At 47.2% G+C, this 19,234-nt stretch overlaps 1 protein-coding gene across 1 annotated transcript in view; it reads left to right on the top strand.

The window, feature by feature from the left end:
• Positions 1 to 19,173, top strand: part of TGM5 (transglutaminase 5) — a 31,975-nt gene extending 12,802 nt beyond the window's left edge. Inside the window, exons 5-13 of the mRNA XM_080808000.1 lie at positions 918 to 1,046; positions 1,626 to 1,803; positions 12,261 to 12,399; positions 13,002 to 13,105; positions 13,200 to 13,439; positions 16,164 to 16,529; positions 17,004 to 17,164; positions 18,348 to 18,481; positions 18,675 to 19,173. Of these exons, the coding sequence (XP_080664126.1) occupies positions 918 to 1,046; positions 1,626 to 1,803; positions 12,261 to 12,399; positions 13,002 to 13,105; positions 13,200 to 13,439; positions 16,164 to 16,529; positions 17,004 to 17,164; positions 18,348 to 18,481; positions 18,675 to 18,828 (1,605 nt within the window). The 3' untranslated portion in view covers positions 18,829 to 19,173. The remainder of the gene's footprint in view (positions 1 to 917; positions 1,047 to 1,625; positions 1,804 to 12,260; positions 12,400 to 13,001; positions 13,106 to 13,199; positions 13,440 to 16,163; positions 16,530 to 17,003; positions 17,165 to 18,347; positions 18,482 to 18,674) is intronic.
• The last annotated feature ends 61 nt before the right edge of the window (positions 19,174 to 19,234 follow it).

The following is a 19,234-nucleotide window of genomic DNA, read 5'->3' as shown; positions in this document are numbered from 1 at the left end:
AACTGTGGAGTTGAATGCATGGAATCCCTACTATGTGTTGGGCACTGTGCCAGTTCTGGGGCATAGAGTTGCAAAAGCAGCTGGAGAGGGGGCACCTGGTTGGCTCAGTCGGTTGAGTGTCTGCCTTTGGCTTAGGTCATGACCCCCGGGTCCTGGGATTGAGTCCCACGTCAGGCTCCCTGCTCAGCGGAGAGCTTGCTTCTCCCTCTCCCCCCTGCTCATGCCCCCCTCTCATTCAAATAAAAAAAGAAAACTTAAAAAAAAAAAAAAGAAGAACAGCTAGAGAGAGACAGAGCATATGCTCAGGCAGGGAAGACAGAACTTGGCTCCATCCTACCTGAAGCTAAAACAGGCTCAGGTTCAGGGACAGCCTCAGAAAAAGTGGCATCCATGTCAAGCCCGAAGGACAAGTCAGCCTGCCTTGGGTGGGAAGTTTCTTTACCTCACATGCTATTAGTCATTCCAGAGCCCAACTGAGTCACAGGTGCCAAGGCAAGTTGGCAGCAGCACCTGAGCCACAGCTGCCAATGATGAGCTGGGTCAGCAACTGGAGGTGGAGGATGAGGCAACATGGTTTCAGCAAGAACATCCCATGGGCTCCAGGAGTATGGGCATTGAAAGGTGAAGAGGGAAAAAGAGACTTTTTAACCAGTCAGACTCATTTTAATCAGGGATTTGATTTGTAGGATATGCAAAGCATGTGGCTTGTGACCCCAGAGCTCTCAGAGCTCTGAGACCCTGCATCTGGCTTAGGATGCACTTCGTGTCTGGGCTACTGGACACAGTTACCTTCCAAACGGGTTTACATTCCACAAACACACTCTATTTGAGAGCTGGGCGGGGTGGGTCATGAATTTCTTCCCGTATCTGCCTGTGCCAATTATGGGCGCTCCGCCCCTCTGCATCTCCCCTTGTAGTTTGAAGAGAATATCATAGACATCTGCCTGGAGCTGCTAGACAAGAGCCTGAACTTCCAGATTGACCCAGCCACAGACTGTGCCCTGCGGGGAAGCCCCGTCTACCTCAGCAGAGTGGTGTGTGCCATGGTGAGCTTGGATCTGGCTCTGGCTCTGCCCACCCAGGGTGTGTCCAGAGAGGGAGGAAGCCATGTGTGGCCAACTCACAGTTGCCCCCTGCAACGGAGGGATGAAGAGTCAAGAGCAGGGGCCCTCTGGCAAGGCCAGTTTGGCTGAGACTGAGGACAAAAATCTGGGTAACAGGTTTTCTCAGCCAAGGTCTGAATTAGCTGGGTGTGGGCCATCACCTTGATTAATTCCAAACTGCAATTTTTAGGGAAGGCTGAGTGTAGCTCTGGTTTGGGAAATGGTCTTGTCTTTTTGAAATTTCCTTTGCTCTGAAGGATTTTTAAGAGCTCGAAAAGCTGAGCTCTTGCTTTGAACGGGGTGGGTAGAAATAGAATAATACACTAATTAACAGTGGAGACAAGTCAGAATGGCTGGCTTCCCACCCCACCCCTTCCCTAGCAGGTCTGGAAAGTCCCACGTAAAATGAGATCAAAGAGTCTGCTGTGTCTCGGGCCCACAAACCTTGTGAGGAAGCCCACACATCACATCTTGCTGAGGAAAAGGATGCTTTTAACGTGTCTGCATATGGTTTCTCTTCAGATCAACAGCAATGATGACAACGGGGTGCTAAATGGAAACTGGAGTGAGAATTACTTAGACGGGGTCAACCCTGCGGAGTGGACAGGAAGTGTGGCCATCCTGAAACAGTGGCATGCCACAGGCTGCCAGCCAGTGCGCTACGGGCAGTGCTGGGTCTTTGCAGCCATCATGTGCACAGGTAGGGAGTGGAAAGGGCCCCATGGAGAGAACCCAAAGTGTTCTGGCCCATGTCATAGCCCTTTGAACCATTCTCGTTCCAGTCTTGCACAAGTCCCACCAGGGAATGTTTCAAAGGAAGTCGTTTCTGTAGAACTGTCTTATCACTGGCTTCAGGCTTCATGTGTCTGGGCTTATCTTAGAGGGTGGTTCTGAGGATGAAATTGCACCCTTCCCCACTCTTCTCTTCCTTTGGTTTTGGACAGCCTAAGAGCCTGGCTAGAAATTGTCTGGTTCCAAACAGGAATGAGATGAAATGTCAAGTAATTAGAAAACTTACAAACTGATTAGTGTCCTTTCTGAGCCTGGAGAGTGATCTTGACCTGGAAGGGAAATGTGCATCACAGTGATGGTGTGGGCGCCATAGGGTCAGAGCAAGATGGCGGCTGAAGTAAAATGACCTTGAATTTGGAGTTGTCTCATGTTCAACAGGTCTAGAGGCCTGACTCAGTCAAGAGAGATAGGGAATGAAGGAAAATGGGAGATCAGTTCTTCAGATAGGAAGTATATGTTACACTAGTAGAAGAAAAGCTAAAAATTATGTATGGGAGGTGGGGGTGTCTGGATGGCTCAGTTAATCAAACATCCGACTCTTGATTTCAGCTCAGGTCATGATCCCGGGGTCATGAGATTGAGGCCTAGAGAGATGGCTCTGTGCCCAGCAGGGAGTCTGTTTGAGACTGTCTCCATCTCCTTCTGCCACCAACACTCCCCACACCCTGCTTGGGCTCCCATGCTTGCTTGCTCTCTCTCTCTCTCTCTCTCTCAATAAATCTTTTAAAAAATTAAAAAATAAAATAAATAAAAATATGTAATGGAGAAGGAAAGCAGATGGGAGTTGATTTGTAGGTGGAAAGAGGAGCAAGCAGAAGAAAGCGGGGAGTGGTAAATCTTGAGGCAACTGATACCTGGAAATGAGTCACATATTAGACATAGCAGGAGGAAGCCTTCTGCCTCACCCAGGGCCCAACTTGCTACTGGTCCTGACCCTCACCCTGCCCCCCATGCCTAGGCCAGCTCTCAGCCTCTAGGCATGCATATCTGTGTGCCCAACTTGGGTCACAGTCGGGAAACTCTTACTCTTGTTAGCTGGGAAAAGAGGCCAAATAACTACTTTTGCTCAGAGCACCCTCTAGTCCAACCCAGGGAGACCAGCTTAGTGTTCCTTGAGGGCTCAGGCCTTTCATGTAGAAATTCCCTATATGACAGGGGTGCCTCGGTGGCATAGTTGGTTAAGCATCCGACTCTTGGTTTCGGTTCAGGTCGTGATCTCAGGGTCATGAGATGGAGCCTCGCATCAGGCTCTGTGCTCACAGTGGTGTCTGCTTAAGATTCTCTCTCTCCCTCTCCTTTTGCCCCTCCCCACTGTGTTCTCAGTCTCTCTCTAAAATAAATACATAAATCTTAAAAACAACAACAACAAAGTTCCCTGTATGGCAAAACCTGGTGCAGTCTGTGTGCATATGTGTGCTAAGCCCATCTCTGGACTCTTTGGGGAAGCCTAGGGACACCCCCACGCCTTGATGCTGGGGAGCGAGTGCCAGGCCTCTGGCCAAGGGTACAAGGAAGTTTCTGCAAACACCCACAGAGGATGACTTCACATGGGTTGATGAGGAAGAAGTCCTGAGCTCTTCCTCCTCTGCCACTGCGAAGCCGCACCTTGACTCCCAGGCTTTGATTGCTCAGGGACAGGAAACCAGGAATTCAACAGCTTTGATACTGGGGAACCAAAGAGATATGGGCGAACTGGGGTGTCTGAGTCATCCAGGGAGCAGACACAGGACTGGCAGGCAGAGGATGGATTACTCTTGGGCATGATGGAGAGGGAACTTTCCTCTGCATGGAGAAACCTAGAGGGGAATAGGCTGGGTGTGTGTGTGAGGACAGAGAGGACCTGGGCTTTGGGTGTGGTTGTCTGGAACTGGGTGATGAGAGGGGTGGAGCCAGTAAATGGAGATTATGCAAGGAGAGCAGGCCAATTAAAATGTTTATGAGAATCGTGGCCCCTTAGTGACCTGGGAAGCAAAGGGTTGGGCAAAGTGGGTCAAATGTGACTTGATCCAACTGTAGCTCAAGCAGCAGCAGCCTTCCCCAAAAGGGCCACTGTGGGGTATATTAATAAATGCATCTGTTTGAAAAATCGATTTTTTCATTCAGCCACATTTATTGAGTCCTTATTCTATGCTAGGTATGGTGCTTTAAGTACTCTTGGATACAAAGATGAATAAGACCTAGCCTTTATCAAATCCCAGGACTTATCAAATTCCTTAGCCCAATATAGCTGCCAAAGCACATTTGTTGTTAGTATTGTTATTTCATACTCACAATAGCTGTCATTTACTGGGGACCTCTTTAGTGCCAGGCACTGTGCTAAAATCTTGACAACCTAAATGATGAGGCATGTGGACTCTGGAGGTAGGCTGTTTGGGTTCAAATACCAGCACTACCATCAGTTGGCTGAATAGCTTTGGGCAAGTCACTTAACTTGTGCCCCAGACTTATAATGGAGAAAGTAATAGTATCTACCTCATAGGGTTATTGGAAGAACTGAGGGAATACATATATGAAGAGTGCTAAGAATAAATAGGGCCGGGAATGTTTAGCAAGTACAGCTAGGATCACCTCGTGTGATCCCCCCAAATGACCTTAGGAGGTAGGGTCTACCATCATCATCTCCACTTTGCAGACAAGGAAACTGAGCAGCAGGGCCGGTCTCATGCCCAGGTCTGGCACGCTGTGACCGCTAGACTATACTGATCCATAAACCTCACTAGCAACTGCCATTTACCCAGCATCCTCTGGACTTCAGGCATATGCTGGGCACTTTCACTGACGACCACCTGCGAGGTAGCATTATCTTACAGATGAGAAAACTGAGGCTTGAAGTGACCAAGTGACTCTTGTGTCTGACTGAGAAATGCATTCTCCCTCTGCAGCACTGCCTCTGTTCAGAACGGCCTTTTTAAACGTCAACATATTAACTTCAACTTCCTAATGCAAAAAAAAAAAAAAAAAACCACCAAAAAGAAAATTTGCTTGCATCAAAGATACACTTCCAATTTTTTGAACAGGCTTTTACTTTGACACTCATTTAGGTGGCTGTTATTTTAGGAATTTCAGACAAATCTCTGGCCTACCTTCTCTGCACTCCGGGCCGGCCACCCACAGCTCTTAGTCATCAGGCTTTTCCTGTTCTGGCCATCCACTGCCTGTGACAGGGAACCTGGAGAGAGTTCCAGCAGCTTCACCTCCACCCCCCCATTTGTCAGGGTTCTAAGTCTGGTTCCCAGTATCATCCATCCCCGCTGCAGTTCCCAGAGTTGGGGTGGGGGTTCCCTTTGTCACTATGTCTCCCTCTTTCTTGCCACTCTCCGTGTGGTCTATCTTTTGTTATGCAGAAGCTGTTCAGTCAGTCCTCAGTTCTTCTTCAAGAGGAAGTGTTCTATAAATAGGTATAGATTTGGTGTGTGTGGAGGAGGTAAGTTCAGGGTCTTCCTACGTTGCCATCTTAGACCAGAACTCCTGAATTATACACTTTACAAGGGTGAATTTCATGGTATGTGAATTATACCTCAATAAAATTGGGGTTTTGTTTTTGTTTTAAAGCTAGGCACCCTAGGAAGGTGCCTTGTCTGTTCCTGCCCACAGCTGCATGGGGCAGGAGCAGCAGCGACTTGGAAGACATGAACTCTGACTGTGAGCAGGTCTATGGAGTATGATTTCCCTCCTCTGTAGACACCTGGGCCCAGGAGCCATGGTGGGAAAGGTGGTGGGAAATGAGGAGGCTGTGTTGCTCGGGACTGGGCCCTCCTCTCTGCATCCAAAACTACCCCATCTGTATATCTTTTGTATATTGGGTCCCTATTCTTGTCTTGTCTTGCCTTGCATATAGGATTCTCTGCTTAACACTTATTGAACACACCTGGGATAGATGTCCACCTAAGATTTCTTCTCACTCAGTTGTGTAGTGGCCTCTAGAAAGTACCTCATTTTCTTCATTTGAATACAACTGTTATTCTCATTATTTTTATTGAGCCTTTAGCTCTTACAAAAGGAACCTCAGCCAAGGTCCTGGTGTATTATTTTGCTTCATCCTTTGGCTCAAACACAAATCTACTATTATTCTCCATTGATTTATGAGACATCTTGGGTTGTATGGAATGTTCCCTTACCAGGTTGTGGGTTAATATATGGCCAGCACCTAGAAAAATGTCTGGTGCTTGGTTAGCTTTACATAAATGTTAGCTATTATATTTAGTCTGATACTGTTTTAATCTCAGCTTCTTGGACTCCAGAGGTCTTGCTGGGTCTCATTCACAAAGTGTTTCTGGTCATCCCCTAAAATTCAGTTCACCATCATTTCCATCACTTTTTTTTTTTTTACATTATTTCCTTTCTTTGTTCCTTGGAGGGTTTAGGGTTAAATTAATCATATTCCTCATTTCATAATATTTATCATCACAGATCTGTTTCATGCCCCTTTTTAAAAAACTAACTAATTGGGGTACCTAAATGGCTCAGTGGGTTAAAGCCTCTGCCTTTGGCTCGGGTCACGGTCCCAGGGTCCTGGGATCCAGCCCCGCATTGGGCTCTCTGCTCAGCAGGGAGCCTGCTTCCCCCCCCCACCTCTCTGCCTTCTTGTGATCTCTGTCAAATAGATAAATAAAAATCTTTAAAAAAAAAACTAACTAATTGGTTTTTCCTCACTTTTGTCTTATAACCCATTCCTATTCACCTCCCCCCATAAGAGGGAAACATTTTGATGTATTTAATATGTAACATTGTCTCTGAAAGTGCTCTTACAGGAGGAAAAATATATTGTTATAGTGCAATATATTGTCCAATATGTTTTTTGTTTTATATATTGTATTTTTCATCTTTAGAAGTTCCATTGGATCTTCTTTCTATCTTCCATTTCTCTTCTTATGTTCATGTTTTCTTTTACCTCCTCTTGAGCATATTTGTAATATTCAAAATAGCTGCTTTAAGGTCCTTGTCAGCTCATCCTATCATCTCTGTCATTTCTAGATCTAGTTCTATTGATTTACATCTTCCTGGTTATGAGTCGTATTTTCCTGCTTCTTTACATGCTTGGTAATTTTATTAAGTAGACCTTATTTGTTATTATTTTTTTTTGAGAGAGAGAGAGAGTGTGTGTGTGAGGAGGGAGAGGGACAGAGGGAGAGAGGGAGAGAGAGAGAGAGAGAGAGAGAATCTTAAGCAGGATCTACACTCAGTGTGGAGCTTGACTGGGGCTTGATCTCACAACTCTGAGATCATGACTTACATTGAAATCAAGAGTCGGACTCTTACCCAACTGAGCCACCCAGGTGCCCCTATAGTAGATATTAAAAAAAAATTTTTTTTTAAGTTTTTATTTATTTGCCAGAGAGAGAGAGAGAGTACACACAAGCAGGCCGAGAGGCAGGCAGAGGCAGCGAGAGAAGCAGGTTCCCTGATGAGCAAGGAGCCCGATGTGGGACTCGATCCCAGGACCTTGGGATCATGACCTGAGCCGAAGGCAGCAGCCCAACCAACTGAGCCACCCAGGCGTCCCTATAGTAGATAATTTTTAGAGCAGTTTTGGGATTCATTGTCATTGCAGATAATGAAGAACCGTTCTAATATGACCTTGTGAAGGTATAGCTGAAAAATCAAGACAATATAAACTTCTGGGCTTAAGGAAAAATTAAAGGCATAGGAGGGGAAGTTACTTTTCCCATATGGAAGATTTATGTGTCCAGGGAGAAATTAAAAGATGCTAAATATCATCATATTTAGATGCAGTCCCTTCAACCCTATTAGCTGAAGCTTTGACTATATTCTTCAGTATAAACCATGGACGGGTGGCAGCAAAGCTGACCAAACAATTTCAACAAATTGAACTGGAACTTCACACTGATTTCTCTCTTTTTTTTTTTTTTTAAGATTTTATTTACTTATTTGACAGAGATCACAAGTAGGCAGAGAGAGAGGGGAAAGCAGTCTCCCTGCTGAGCAGAGAGCCCAATGTGGAGCTCAATCCCAGAGCCCTGAGATCATGACCTGACCCAAAGGCAGAGGCTTAACTCACTGAGCCACCAGGTGCCCCACTGATTTCTCTTTTAAATGAGAGTCACATTTCCACATGAGGAGGTAATAGGGGAGCAGGGGATGGAAAAAAACTTGTGAGAAGCTTCATGGCCAGTCCTGAAACAGACTCCATGTTCTTTTTTTTTAAGATTTTACTTATTTATTTGACAGAGATCACAAGAAGGCAGAGAGGCAGGCAGAGAGAGAGAAAGAGAGAGGAGGAAGCAGGCTCCCTGCCGATCAGAGAGCCCGATTCGGGGCTCAATCCCAGGACTCTGGGATCATGACCCGAGCCGAAGGCAGAGGCTTTAACCCACTGAGCCACCCAGGCGCCCCCAGCCTCCATGTTCTGATACACCACTGGGATGTACCAGTCAAAAACGATCTACACTTCTTGAGGACAGGGATGTCTTTCATTTCTGTGTATGCATCTAACCCATTGCCTGGTTAATCTCAGAGGCCTGACATGTATCACTGAATGAGTGCTGAATGGCTGAATGGAGAGACATAGTAATTCATGCTGGCAGTGTGGTGTGGTGTATCCCTTGGGAAATCTGCAGCCTTCTCCCGATTCTGATATCGTGCCCACCTTTGTCTAAGCATCACTGTGTGTGCGTGCAAGCATGTGCACACACACAAAAACACACACCTCCCTTTTACGAGGGACTCAGCTCCCACAAAATTATCACCATAAGAGTCACCTGAGTCTCATGTCAAACTGTGAGTCACTAGAACTGACAGTCTGCGGAAATCTTTTCCACGGGTTAAAGACAACTCATGTCAGCACAAATTTAATGATCATCTACTTTGTGCCCAGCATTATGCTGGAAACAAAGAAATGCAAGAAAAGTGTCCTCTATGAGTCCTACTCCAGGGGGATGTGTGATCTGGCTGACAAGATCGACAAATGCAGGAAATCCCAGAGAGCTCCATCCATGGATAAAATATGTTGGACAGGTGACTGGGATTAAGTGAGAGCATGGGAAGGGAGGTTAGTGTGGTGTGAAGTAGGCAGTGAAAACTCACAGAGAAAGATGCACTGAGAATGCAGTGAAAACTCACAGAGAAAGATGCACTGTTGCCTGGATGCTTGGCGAAGTTGCAGCGGTGTGGCCTGTCGCTAGAAGCATGGGGATGCTTTGAGATCAGAGAAACATGGGCTTAAATCCTGCCCCAGCTCTCCTCTTTCTGCCATGTGACCTCAACCTCTCTAAGCTTCAGGTTTCTCCTCTTTAAAGTGGGGATAACTCCAGGGTTGTGGAGATAGTTTAATGAGATCATGCCTGTGCAGTGCTTGGCACCATGCCTGGCACTGTGATGATGGTGATGCCTTCAGCTGGCAAGGAAGACAAGCACAACTGGGGATGTGTTTAGAAGCAGCGAGGTCCCTACACTATTGGTGGGAATGCAAGCTGGTGCAGCCACTCTGGAAAACAGCATGGAGGTTCCTCAGAAAGTTGAAAATAGAGCTACCCTATGACCCAGCAATTGCAGTACTGGGTATTTACCCCAAAGATACAAATGTAGAGATCTAAAGGGGCACGTGCACCCAAATATTTATAGCAGCAATGCCCACAATAGCCAAACTATAGAAAGAGCCTAGATGTCCATCAACAGATGAATGGATAAAGAAAATGTGTTATATATATACAATGGAAAACTATGCAGCCATCCAAAAAACCATTATCTTGCCATTTGCAATGATGTGGATGGAATTAGAAGGTATTATGCTAAGCGAAAGTCAATCAGAGAAAGACAATTATCATATGATCTCACTGATATGAGGAATTTGAGAAACAAGACAGAGGATCATAGAGGAAGGGAAGGTAAAAATGAAACAAGGTGAAACTGGAGAGGGAGAGAAACCGTAAGAGACTCTTAATGTCAGGGAACAAACTGAGGGTTGCTGGAGGGGAGGGGGGTGAGAAGGATGGGGTGGCTTGGTGATGGACATTGGGGATGGTATGTGATATGGGGAGTCCTGTGAATTGTGTAAGACTGATTAATCACAGACCTGTACCCCTGAAACAAGTAATACATTATATGTTAATAAGTTATCAATGAAAAAAAAAAAAAAAAAAGAAGCAGCGAGGTCTTCATACAGGCTCAAGATTCAAATTCAGAAGTTGTGGGCACACAGGGAGAGACAAGTCCATGACAGAGGATGAGCTCTTTGTAGGAGGGCAGAACAGGCAGGACAAAGGGAGCGAGAACCCAGGAAAAATATGTGTGTACAACCTCATGCAGTTCTGGGCGCTATTAGCTCCTTTAGTATGATGTGGAAGCTAAGGGAGGCCTCACTCCCCTCACTCACTCACTCCTCACCTTAAACATTGTTTAGAATGTTAACAACCATTCTTGCCCCACCTTGTCTCACTGGGACAGGCTGTTGTCCCCCATCCCAGGCCTCTCACAAGCCAGGAAGAGGAATGAGTGGGAACGGATGAAGGCAAATCCATCACCACTCCAAAGCTTACAGTCAAGCTTACTCAAAGCATGGTGCACAGTCATTATGATAGTGCTGGGTGTCAAGTCAGAAATCACCAGAAAGGGGAAGAGAGTCCTGGGACACTCATTCACCTGTCTAGCAACAATGCACCAAATTTCTGCGAAACAGGTCTGGCTCTGTGTTGTTAATGGCCATATAATGGTAAAGATGGATATTACACAAACTCTGCCCTAGGAGGGCCAACTTGCAAACAAATCATTACAAGCCGTGTGCTATGTCTACTAGAGAACTTCAGAACGCTATGAGAATAATGACCTGTGTTCAGGTGGGAAAGGTCAGTCTGGCCTTGTAGAGCAGGAGTTGACACCACCACCAACATTCCAACTGGCTGTTTGTGATCAGTCCGGGTGAATTTCGGAGGCTTGCTTCCTGCTCTCCCTGCCCACCTCCTTTGGTGCCTTCTCTGAGTATCCTTTTACCCACCCTCCTGGCTGTAATCTTAACAGAAATGTGTTCTGTGCAATGGTCCTGAGTTACCTGATGCTCTCGCCTTCCTCCCGTCTCATGTTCCTTTAGTGGCAGCTTTTCCAAACTTCTCCCTCCCCTCTGAGGCTGTCCTGTGTTACCTCCACTCACAAATCACCCATCAGCTCTGCTCCCTCCCTGACCTCATTCCTTGGCCCTGCACAGACCTGCCACTCCAAGAGAGCGCCAGGTTCCCCTTTGGGCTTCTCTCCTCACTGTTCCAAGGTGTATCCAGAGATGTGTCCCCACCCTGACCTGGAGAGGCTTTGTGCCAATATTTGATCACATAGGAAAATGCTTGATATGTTTAATAAGGTAAAAATACTAGAGCACTGAACTGTGTGCATAATACTGGGAGGCAGGCTCAGAATTGAGCACGAACTCAGCAGTGTAATCGGGATTTGAGTGACGGGTCTGTAACTGCCCAGCTGTGTGACTTTGGTCAAGGTTGCTAACTTTTCTTAGCCTCTGAGTCTTAATCTTTAACATGAGGATAATAATAGCAGCTTCTGTGTAGAGTTGTCCTGAGGGTAACTTAGCAACATGCCCGGCACGTGTGATTATTATTGAATTATTATTATTATTATGTTACTACTACTACTACTACTGCTACTACTACTACTACTATTATTATTATTATTGAATGGGCAGACCGCCAATGCTGGACTTGAAGGGAGAGGGCACCCAGAACATTGGTGGTAGGGTATCGCTGCACTTAAAGAGTGCCAAAGAGGGGAAACATGGGGACAAAGCAAAAGAAGTTGGCTGGCAAAGGGAAGAGATGTCTCCTCATGAATAAAAACAAGGTTGTATCTCCTTTCTAGAATTTCTCTATTGGGTACAAATTCTCACTTTTCTAAGCATTGTTACACAGTTTCCTTCCTTTTCTGCCTTCCTTTGTGAGGCTTTCCTTGATAAGCTTCCAAGACAACACACCCATGGAAAAGGGGGAATCCAAACCACAGACCTCTTTTCTAAGAATTTGATGGTCTGAGTCAAAATCCTAGCTATTTGGCTTGAAGATGGAGATTCAAGGCCAAGAGGGAAGTGAGACCGAGTCAGGCCACTGAGTCTTGCCAAAGGAGGTGTGCCTGTCCTCTCCCGCTTGCAGGCAGGAGAATTCACAACTTGCTTGGCCTTGGCAGTGCTTGTCTGAGCAACCGGAAGCTTAAACTTTGCCGAGTCTCTTCAATGAGCCCCAGAGAGGAGCTCAGGAAGGTGGGAAGAGAGGTTGGCAAGATCACCAACCCATTGCCCCAACAGCTCCTGACAGGTCCTGGGAGTGCCAAATGAGTGGCTTCCCTGGGCCCAAAGAATCCATAGGATTCCTGAATCCACAGCCCACAGGAGATTTTTATTTTCTCTTTCTGCAGTAATGAGGTGCCTGGGGATCCCTACCCGTGTGATCACCAACTTTGACTCTGGCCACGACACAGATGGAAACCTGATCATAGATGAGTATTATGACAGCACGGGCAGGATCTTGGAGAATAAAAAGAAGGACAGTGTCTGGTGAGAAACAACCTCCCCATCTCCTTCTGGGGCAAACCCCTCCTGGAGAGAGTGGGGCAGGACTGCACCCATGAGCCTGCTGCCCTCTCATGGCCCCTCCACATTCACCAGTCCCAGGGCTCTGTATCCCCAACTTGAAGGCTGAGCCGCAGCTGAACACAAAACTGATTCTGCATTTAGAATCACAAGAGTTTTCTGCCCTGGGTGACGTTTCCCTCTGTCATCTCTTTCATTTGATATCAGCCTACAACCTCACCTCCAGATGCACTATGACTGCCCCCGGGAGTCAGCAGCACATACAGGGAAGGGCCATGAGGACCTTTTGAAGGGAATGAGAGAGAGATTTTAACCTCAGTTAGTTCGGGAAGTCTTCACTCTCTGTTCCCAGAAGAAAACTCTTTTCTGAGCAAGCTGAGGCTCACACGAGGAAGAGCTGCCACCACTCACCCATGGAGGTCTGATGGCCTCGGGTGCACTAAATCTGTCTTTCTGTTTAGCAGTCCATTTGCCCTCCGCCCCCTGTCTTGCTCTGGAAAGAACACAAGCACTACAAACTCTCCCTTAGCATCATTTGACATTGACTCCTCCGGCTTTTCCTTTAGGAATTTTCACGTGTGGAATGAGTGCTGGATGGCCCGAAAGGATCTCCCTCCTGGATATGGAGGCTGGCAGGTGCTGGATGCCACACCTCAGGAGACCAGCAATGGTGAGGCTGTTCAGAAGGCAGAACCCACTCCCACAAAATCCGCCCTGCCTGACCCTGCGGCAACCAACCACCGTGGCTCTTCCGTTCTCCTCAGGCCTCTACTGCTGCGGCCCTGCCTCGGTCAGAGCCATCAAAGAGGGAGAGGTGGAGCTGAACTATGACACAGCGTTTGCCTTTTCCATGGTGAATGCTGACTGCATGTCCTGGCTTGTCTATGGAGGGAAGGAACAGAAGATTCACCGGGACACGAATACTGTTGGCAATTTTATCAGCACCAAGAGCATTCAAAGTGACGAGCGAGACGACATCACGGAGAACTACAAATACATAGAAGGTATGACGGAGCCAGCCCCTGCCAGAGACCAAGTCCTGGGGACACCTTCCCTAGGGAACCTCCCAGCAGCTGGGGAACCAGATGGAATCTGAAGGACAGAACCTGGGTCCACTGTCTCCTCAGTTTTAGGATCCCAACTGAGATGTTCCCACTGCCTCACTTCCTTGTGCCCACCGCCACCCCCTCCCCCATATCCCCACAGGCCAGTGAGCATTCTCCACAAGATGTTCACACTGACTGTAGGGCCACTGACAGGCATCCCACCAATAGCCTTCCTGAAAAGTTAGCCTCTGTCTCAAGATGGGAGGGGATTTAGTAAACACTATCCTATTAGTTAATTTAATGAATTTCATTTAACATATTGCCTAATTAACTTTGTCTTATTGGGTATTTGGAGGACAATCCAGACCACCAACCAGCACCAAGGCTAACATAAGGCCAAATGTTTACTCCGGACACCTACCTCCTGCAGAGGTTGGGTCTGAGATGTGGGAGACCTGACAGGGGCTTCTTACTCAAGTCAGCAGGGGCAAATAGGCACCTAAAGTAGCCAGGCATGAACTTATTCTCAAGATCCGAGAAACACCAACCACTAGGTTCAACCACGAGGGAGCCAAGCGAAAATATAGTCTTTGAGGACCAGAAGCTGAGTGAGGAGCAAGAGTGAATCAGGAAAATGGGGGAGTGGCGGGTAGCTGAGCAGTGGCTGGGAGTGCTGGCAAGGAGAATAAATCTGTGGTTTGTCTAAGTGGGCCTTTGGGACCCACAGAGAAGCTCCAGAATCTGAGCCTAAGAAGGGATTTTTCACAGCAAGAGGCAAGCACTGAACACAGCCCAGCTGGCTATTTGCCATCCCCTTCACCTCCATCCACTCGGGGGTTATCTTGGTTGGGGGGCCCAGAACAGGTCCTGAGGCAAGGATTCAAGTACAAGTGGTTGATCTGTGAGGCCATCCAGCAACTACTGGCAGGAAGGAGAGTGAGCAAGTGAGACAGGGGAGGGAAGAAAGCCAACACAGGGTGCCTCCTCAAACTGGGTGGGCTTTGGCAGCATTTGCTAGAGGTCCACGGGGCTCCACTGTATTCTTGGGGGTTTGCAGCTATATTCCTGTGGGCCTGAGGGTGCTGCTCAGTTGGGCAGTATTTGATCTCCTCCCACTTGGCCTGATGGCATCTGGGGGAAGAGCAGACCACAGGTGAGCTAAATCTAATTCACATCACTCTTGCTGAAGTAGATGCCTTGAGATCCTCTTTTGCCTGGAACCAGGCTTAGAAAGTGCCTCTGCCTGGGGAGGATGTGGGGACGCACTGAAGGGGTGGGACAGACACTGGGGTCAGTGAGTGCTACGTGAATACAGCTGCTAGGATTATTAGGGAAGCTCAGGTGAGTATTCCTGCATATCCTAGCCACAGTACCACCGAGGACTGAAGCCAGGCCTCTCTGGGAATTCAGCTTACTTGAATTTTACTTTACTTTATTTTCTCTTCTCTTCTTTCCTTCCTTTCTTCCTTCTTTCTTTTCTTTTCTTCTTTCTTTTCTTTCTTTCTTTCTTTTTGTCTTCCTTATTTGTGGGCCTTCATCTTCCCCATGGGGAAGTCAGAATAGAGTCTAATGACCATGAGCACAGATTTTTGTGTTGGGCAGATTTGGTGTCCACCTGGATTCTGCCCTTCCCATGTTGTGGGACTTGGACAAGTGGCGGGACCTCTCTGAGCCCCATTTTACTCAACTGTATATGGATTATATTGTTGTTGGTGGTGAGGATGTGTAGAAAGGGGAATCCTTGTGCAGTGTTGTTAGGAATGCAAGGTGGTGCAGCCACTGTGGAAAACAGTATGGAGGTTCCTCAAAAAATTAAATATAGAGCTACCATTTGACCCAGCAATTGCACGTTTGAGTATTTGTCTGAAGAAAACTAAAACACTAACTTTAACTTGAAAAGATACATGCACCCCCCCATATTCACTGCAGCATTATTCATAATAGCTAAGCTATGGAAATAGCCCAAGTGTCCTCTGAGGGATGAATGGATAAACAAAATGTGATATATATATGTATATATACATACACACACACACACACACATACATACATACATACACATACATGATGGAATATTTTTCAATCACAAAACAACAATGAAATCTTGCCGTTTACGACAATATGGATGGACCTTGAGGGCATTATGCTAAGTGAAATAAGACAAAGACAAACACTGTATGATTTCCTCTCTTATATGTGGAATCTAAAAAAAAAGAAAAGAAAAGAACCCAAGTTTATAGATACAGAATACAGATTGGTGGTTACCAGAGGCGGGGGTGGGATGGGAGAAATGGGTAAAGTAGGTAAATAAACAAATAAGTAAAACAGTGCTAATGATTTAAAGAAAAATAGTTCTAGGCCTTTCGTGGCACCAAAGAGAAGGTCCAGAAGGCCTTCTCTCTCTCCAGTAGGGAGCACTGGGCTCCTTGCTCAGTGGGGAGCCTGCTTCTCCCTATGCCCCTCCCCCCACAGTGTGTTCTCTCTTTCTCTCTCTCTCTTTCTCTCAAGAAATAAAATCTTAAAAAAAAAGAAAAGAAAAGAAAAAGAAAAGAAAGCACCTTATGAATAGTAGGGAATGTCTGTTGTTGGAAATGAGGGTTTTAACAGCTCTGCAGTGTTTGGCCAAGGCTTACCTCCCTGAGTCAGTCTGGCCCACAGCTGATACTGTCTCTGCCCTTCCAGGTTCTCCCCAGGAGAGGCAGGTGTTCCTGAAGGCTCTTCAGAAGCTGAAGGCTGGAAGGTCTGAAGACCCCCACCAAGCAGACTCACAATATTCCACACCTGAGCCACGGAGCGGGGACGGCCTTCGGAGCCTGCATACGCCTTCCCTTCGGCCTAGTGATGTTGTCCAGGTCTCCTTGAAATTCCAGCTGCTTGACCCTCCCCACATGGGCCAGGACATATGCTTTGTCCTGCTGGCCCTCAACATGTCACTCCAGTTCAAGGACCTCAAAGTGAACCTGAGTGCCCAGTCCCTGCTGCATGATGGCAGCCCCCTGCCGCCCTTCTGGCAGGACACAGCCTTCATCACACTCTCTGCTGAAGAAGGTATGGGCTCTGGGTCTGGGCATGGGGACAGTCTGTGTACACAGAGTGGGCTATGGAAATGCCAGTGGGGACAAGCCAGATGACACAGTTCTGGGGACAGACCTCTGTGACACCAGTCTTAATTTTCCCTTTGGTGCAGATTCTTTCCACCCCCTTCCCTCTTTTCTCTTGCTCCTCCTTCCTTCCCTTCACTACTTCAAGGAAGAGAGCCTGGTTTAGTAGGGGAAGCCTGAGCTTTGGAGTCATATAGAACTTGGTTAGAAGCTCAGCTCATCCATTTACCAGGAGAATGATCCTGGGGAAACCATTTTGCCTCTCTTAACCTCAGCCTCTCCACCTGAAAACCTAGAACCTGCTTCACTGGGGCTTAGTACATGTTGGTCCCCTCTTCCCCAAAGAAGGATTCCCCAGATCCAACCCAGGCCTAGCTGATTTTCCCAGCTACTTTCACCTCATCTTTTTGTTTTTCCCTAGCAAAGACCCACTCCTGTAGAATTCCGTATTCCCAGTATAGCCAGTACCTGTCAACAGACAAGCTGATCCGCATCAGTGCCCTGGGCGAAGAGAAGAGCAGTCCGGAAAAGATCCTGGTGGACAAGATCATCACCTTAGCCTATCCAGGCATCATAATTAATGTAAGTGGCCTGGGGGCTCCTGGCGATCTGCACTCCTGGGGAGTGCAGCCCTCTGAGAGTCTGTTCAGGAAAGCAGCCCCTCTTTTCCACTGCCTCTTCTGGTGTCCCCAAACACCTCCCTCTCGGAAACATGAGATTCATCTGAAAACACTGGACAAGTTATCCATCCTCTTCCACCACCCAAGTCCTTATGGGTGGACCTTGAGCACGTGCCATGGAAAGGACAGGAAGAGATCCTTCTCTTGTGCCACCTCCCACTGCTGGCCTTCCCCAGGGTCAACTATGGGCTCAAATGGGAAGAACCTGAGTGGGGAGAAAAGCACTGCCTGAGGTCAGCTCAGGTTTGATTTGCCATTTCTTGGCTGCGCATTCTTGGACAAGTCCCTGGGCCTCTGCTTCTTGAACTGTCAGATGAGAAGATTAGACTAGCTGGCTTCTGAGGACACTGCCTGCTGTGACATTCTGTGATCCTCTGAGTGGGAAGACTTCATGGGTCCGCATCTCTTCAGTGCTGCCTCCCTGAGGCCAAGCAGCCTCCTAGATCCTGCCAAGCGAGCCTGTGGTGCCCCCTGGTGGGGTGCATCTGGCAAATCAAGCCACTGGAGTCTTATTCTAGGGAGTGTTTCCAAAAGGGCCTCCAGGTTTCCTGAGACTATTTCCATCTCTCTACAGCCTTGAATGTTCCATTGCTCTTCACTCACACACTGGGGTGAAAAGAAATGAGCCCATTTTGTCATGAGGGAGAAAAGGGATGGAGCAGAGTTGCAGTAAGAAAGTGCCAAAGAAGATTCCATTCACTCAAATTATGCATGAGAATCTTGGATGAGATCTTTGGAGCAGAGGAAACATCACTAGAGATTCCAATTTACCTGATTTTTCCATATGCTGGGTTGAGGGATATAAAATACTTCATACAAACATCTATGGATGGATAAATGAAGCACAGTTTTACTTAACAATATCTCATGTGGTCTACACTGATATTTTCTATTTCATTTTTTAAAAAACATTAATGACAACCCATCAAGTTGGCTTTAAGCCATAGCTGAAAAAACATGGGCCACAGAAGTCCAGCTCTTCAGGAAACAGATCTGAAGAGCAAGGCCCTCTGTAAATGTTTGTTCAATTAGGGAATGAGATTAATCTTCTGCTCCCTTCTTCTCCTCTGGATCTCCATGTTTAGGTTTTAGGAGCTGCTGTTGTGAACCAGCCACTCTCCATCCAGGTGCTGTTTTCAAACCCCCTCTCAGAGCACGTGGAAGACTGTGTGCTGACTATGGAAGGAAGCGGACTCTTCAAGAAACAGCAGAGAGTCCTGTGAGTGCTGGCTGTACATGGCCTTTGCCCCCATCTTATCTTGGGGTTCTCACTAGCCTTCTTTTTGGTGACAGGCACTGGGACCAGTCTCTGAAAACTCCAGGAAAGGAAAACCATGGTTGCTGAGTGGAAAAGAGCTCTGGAGTTCTCACAGTGCCTATGGTCTTCTAACATTCTCTTTTCTCTGCTATAGCATTGGAGTCCTCAAACCTCAACACAAGGCCAGCATCACTCTGGAGACTGTCCCCTTCAAGAGTGGCCAAAGGCAGATCCAAGCAAATCTGAGGAGCAACAAGTTTAAGGACATCAAGGGTTACAGGAATGTTTATGTAGACTTGATGTTATAAATTCTAGAACAGTAAGCCGGATGCATGGATTTTGAGCAAGTTCAAATGCAAGCTGTGCCACACCCCACCACAACAGAGACTTTACAGGGCTCCAAAGGAAGCAGCAGAGGAGAGATGGATAACCCCCTGGGCCATTTGCACAGCTCCCCAGGACTCTGATTGGAGCGCAGGGACTCTATGGTGTCCAATCCAGAAGTGTAAGATAGCACAGAGGTCTGAGGACACTGGCTGGACTTGTCATGACTTACTGCCCCCCCTCCAAATTGGCTGAGAAGCTCACTGTCATTTTGTCACTGCAGTGGCTAGTGCCCTAGTCCCAATAAACTTCAGTCTTTGTTCTCACCCCCTTTGCACCCACGGAGTCATCACTTGCCCTGCAGCAGCCCCCACCTGGATGCTGGGAGTG

This window comes from Martes martes, assembly GCF_963455335.1.
Source record: "Martes martes genome assembly, chromosome: 7".
NCBI classification, from domain to species: domain Eukaryota; kingdom Metazoa; phylum Chordata; class Mammalia; order Carnivora; family Mustelidae; genus Martes; species Martes martes.
Note: the sequence above shows the minus strand (reverse complement) of the source record. Positions and strands in the feature narration are given on the sequence as shown.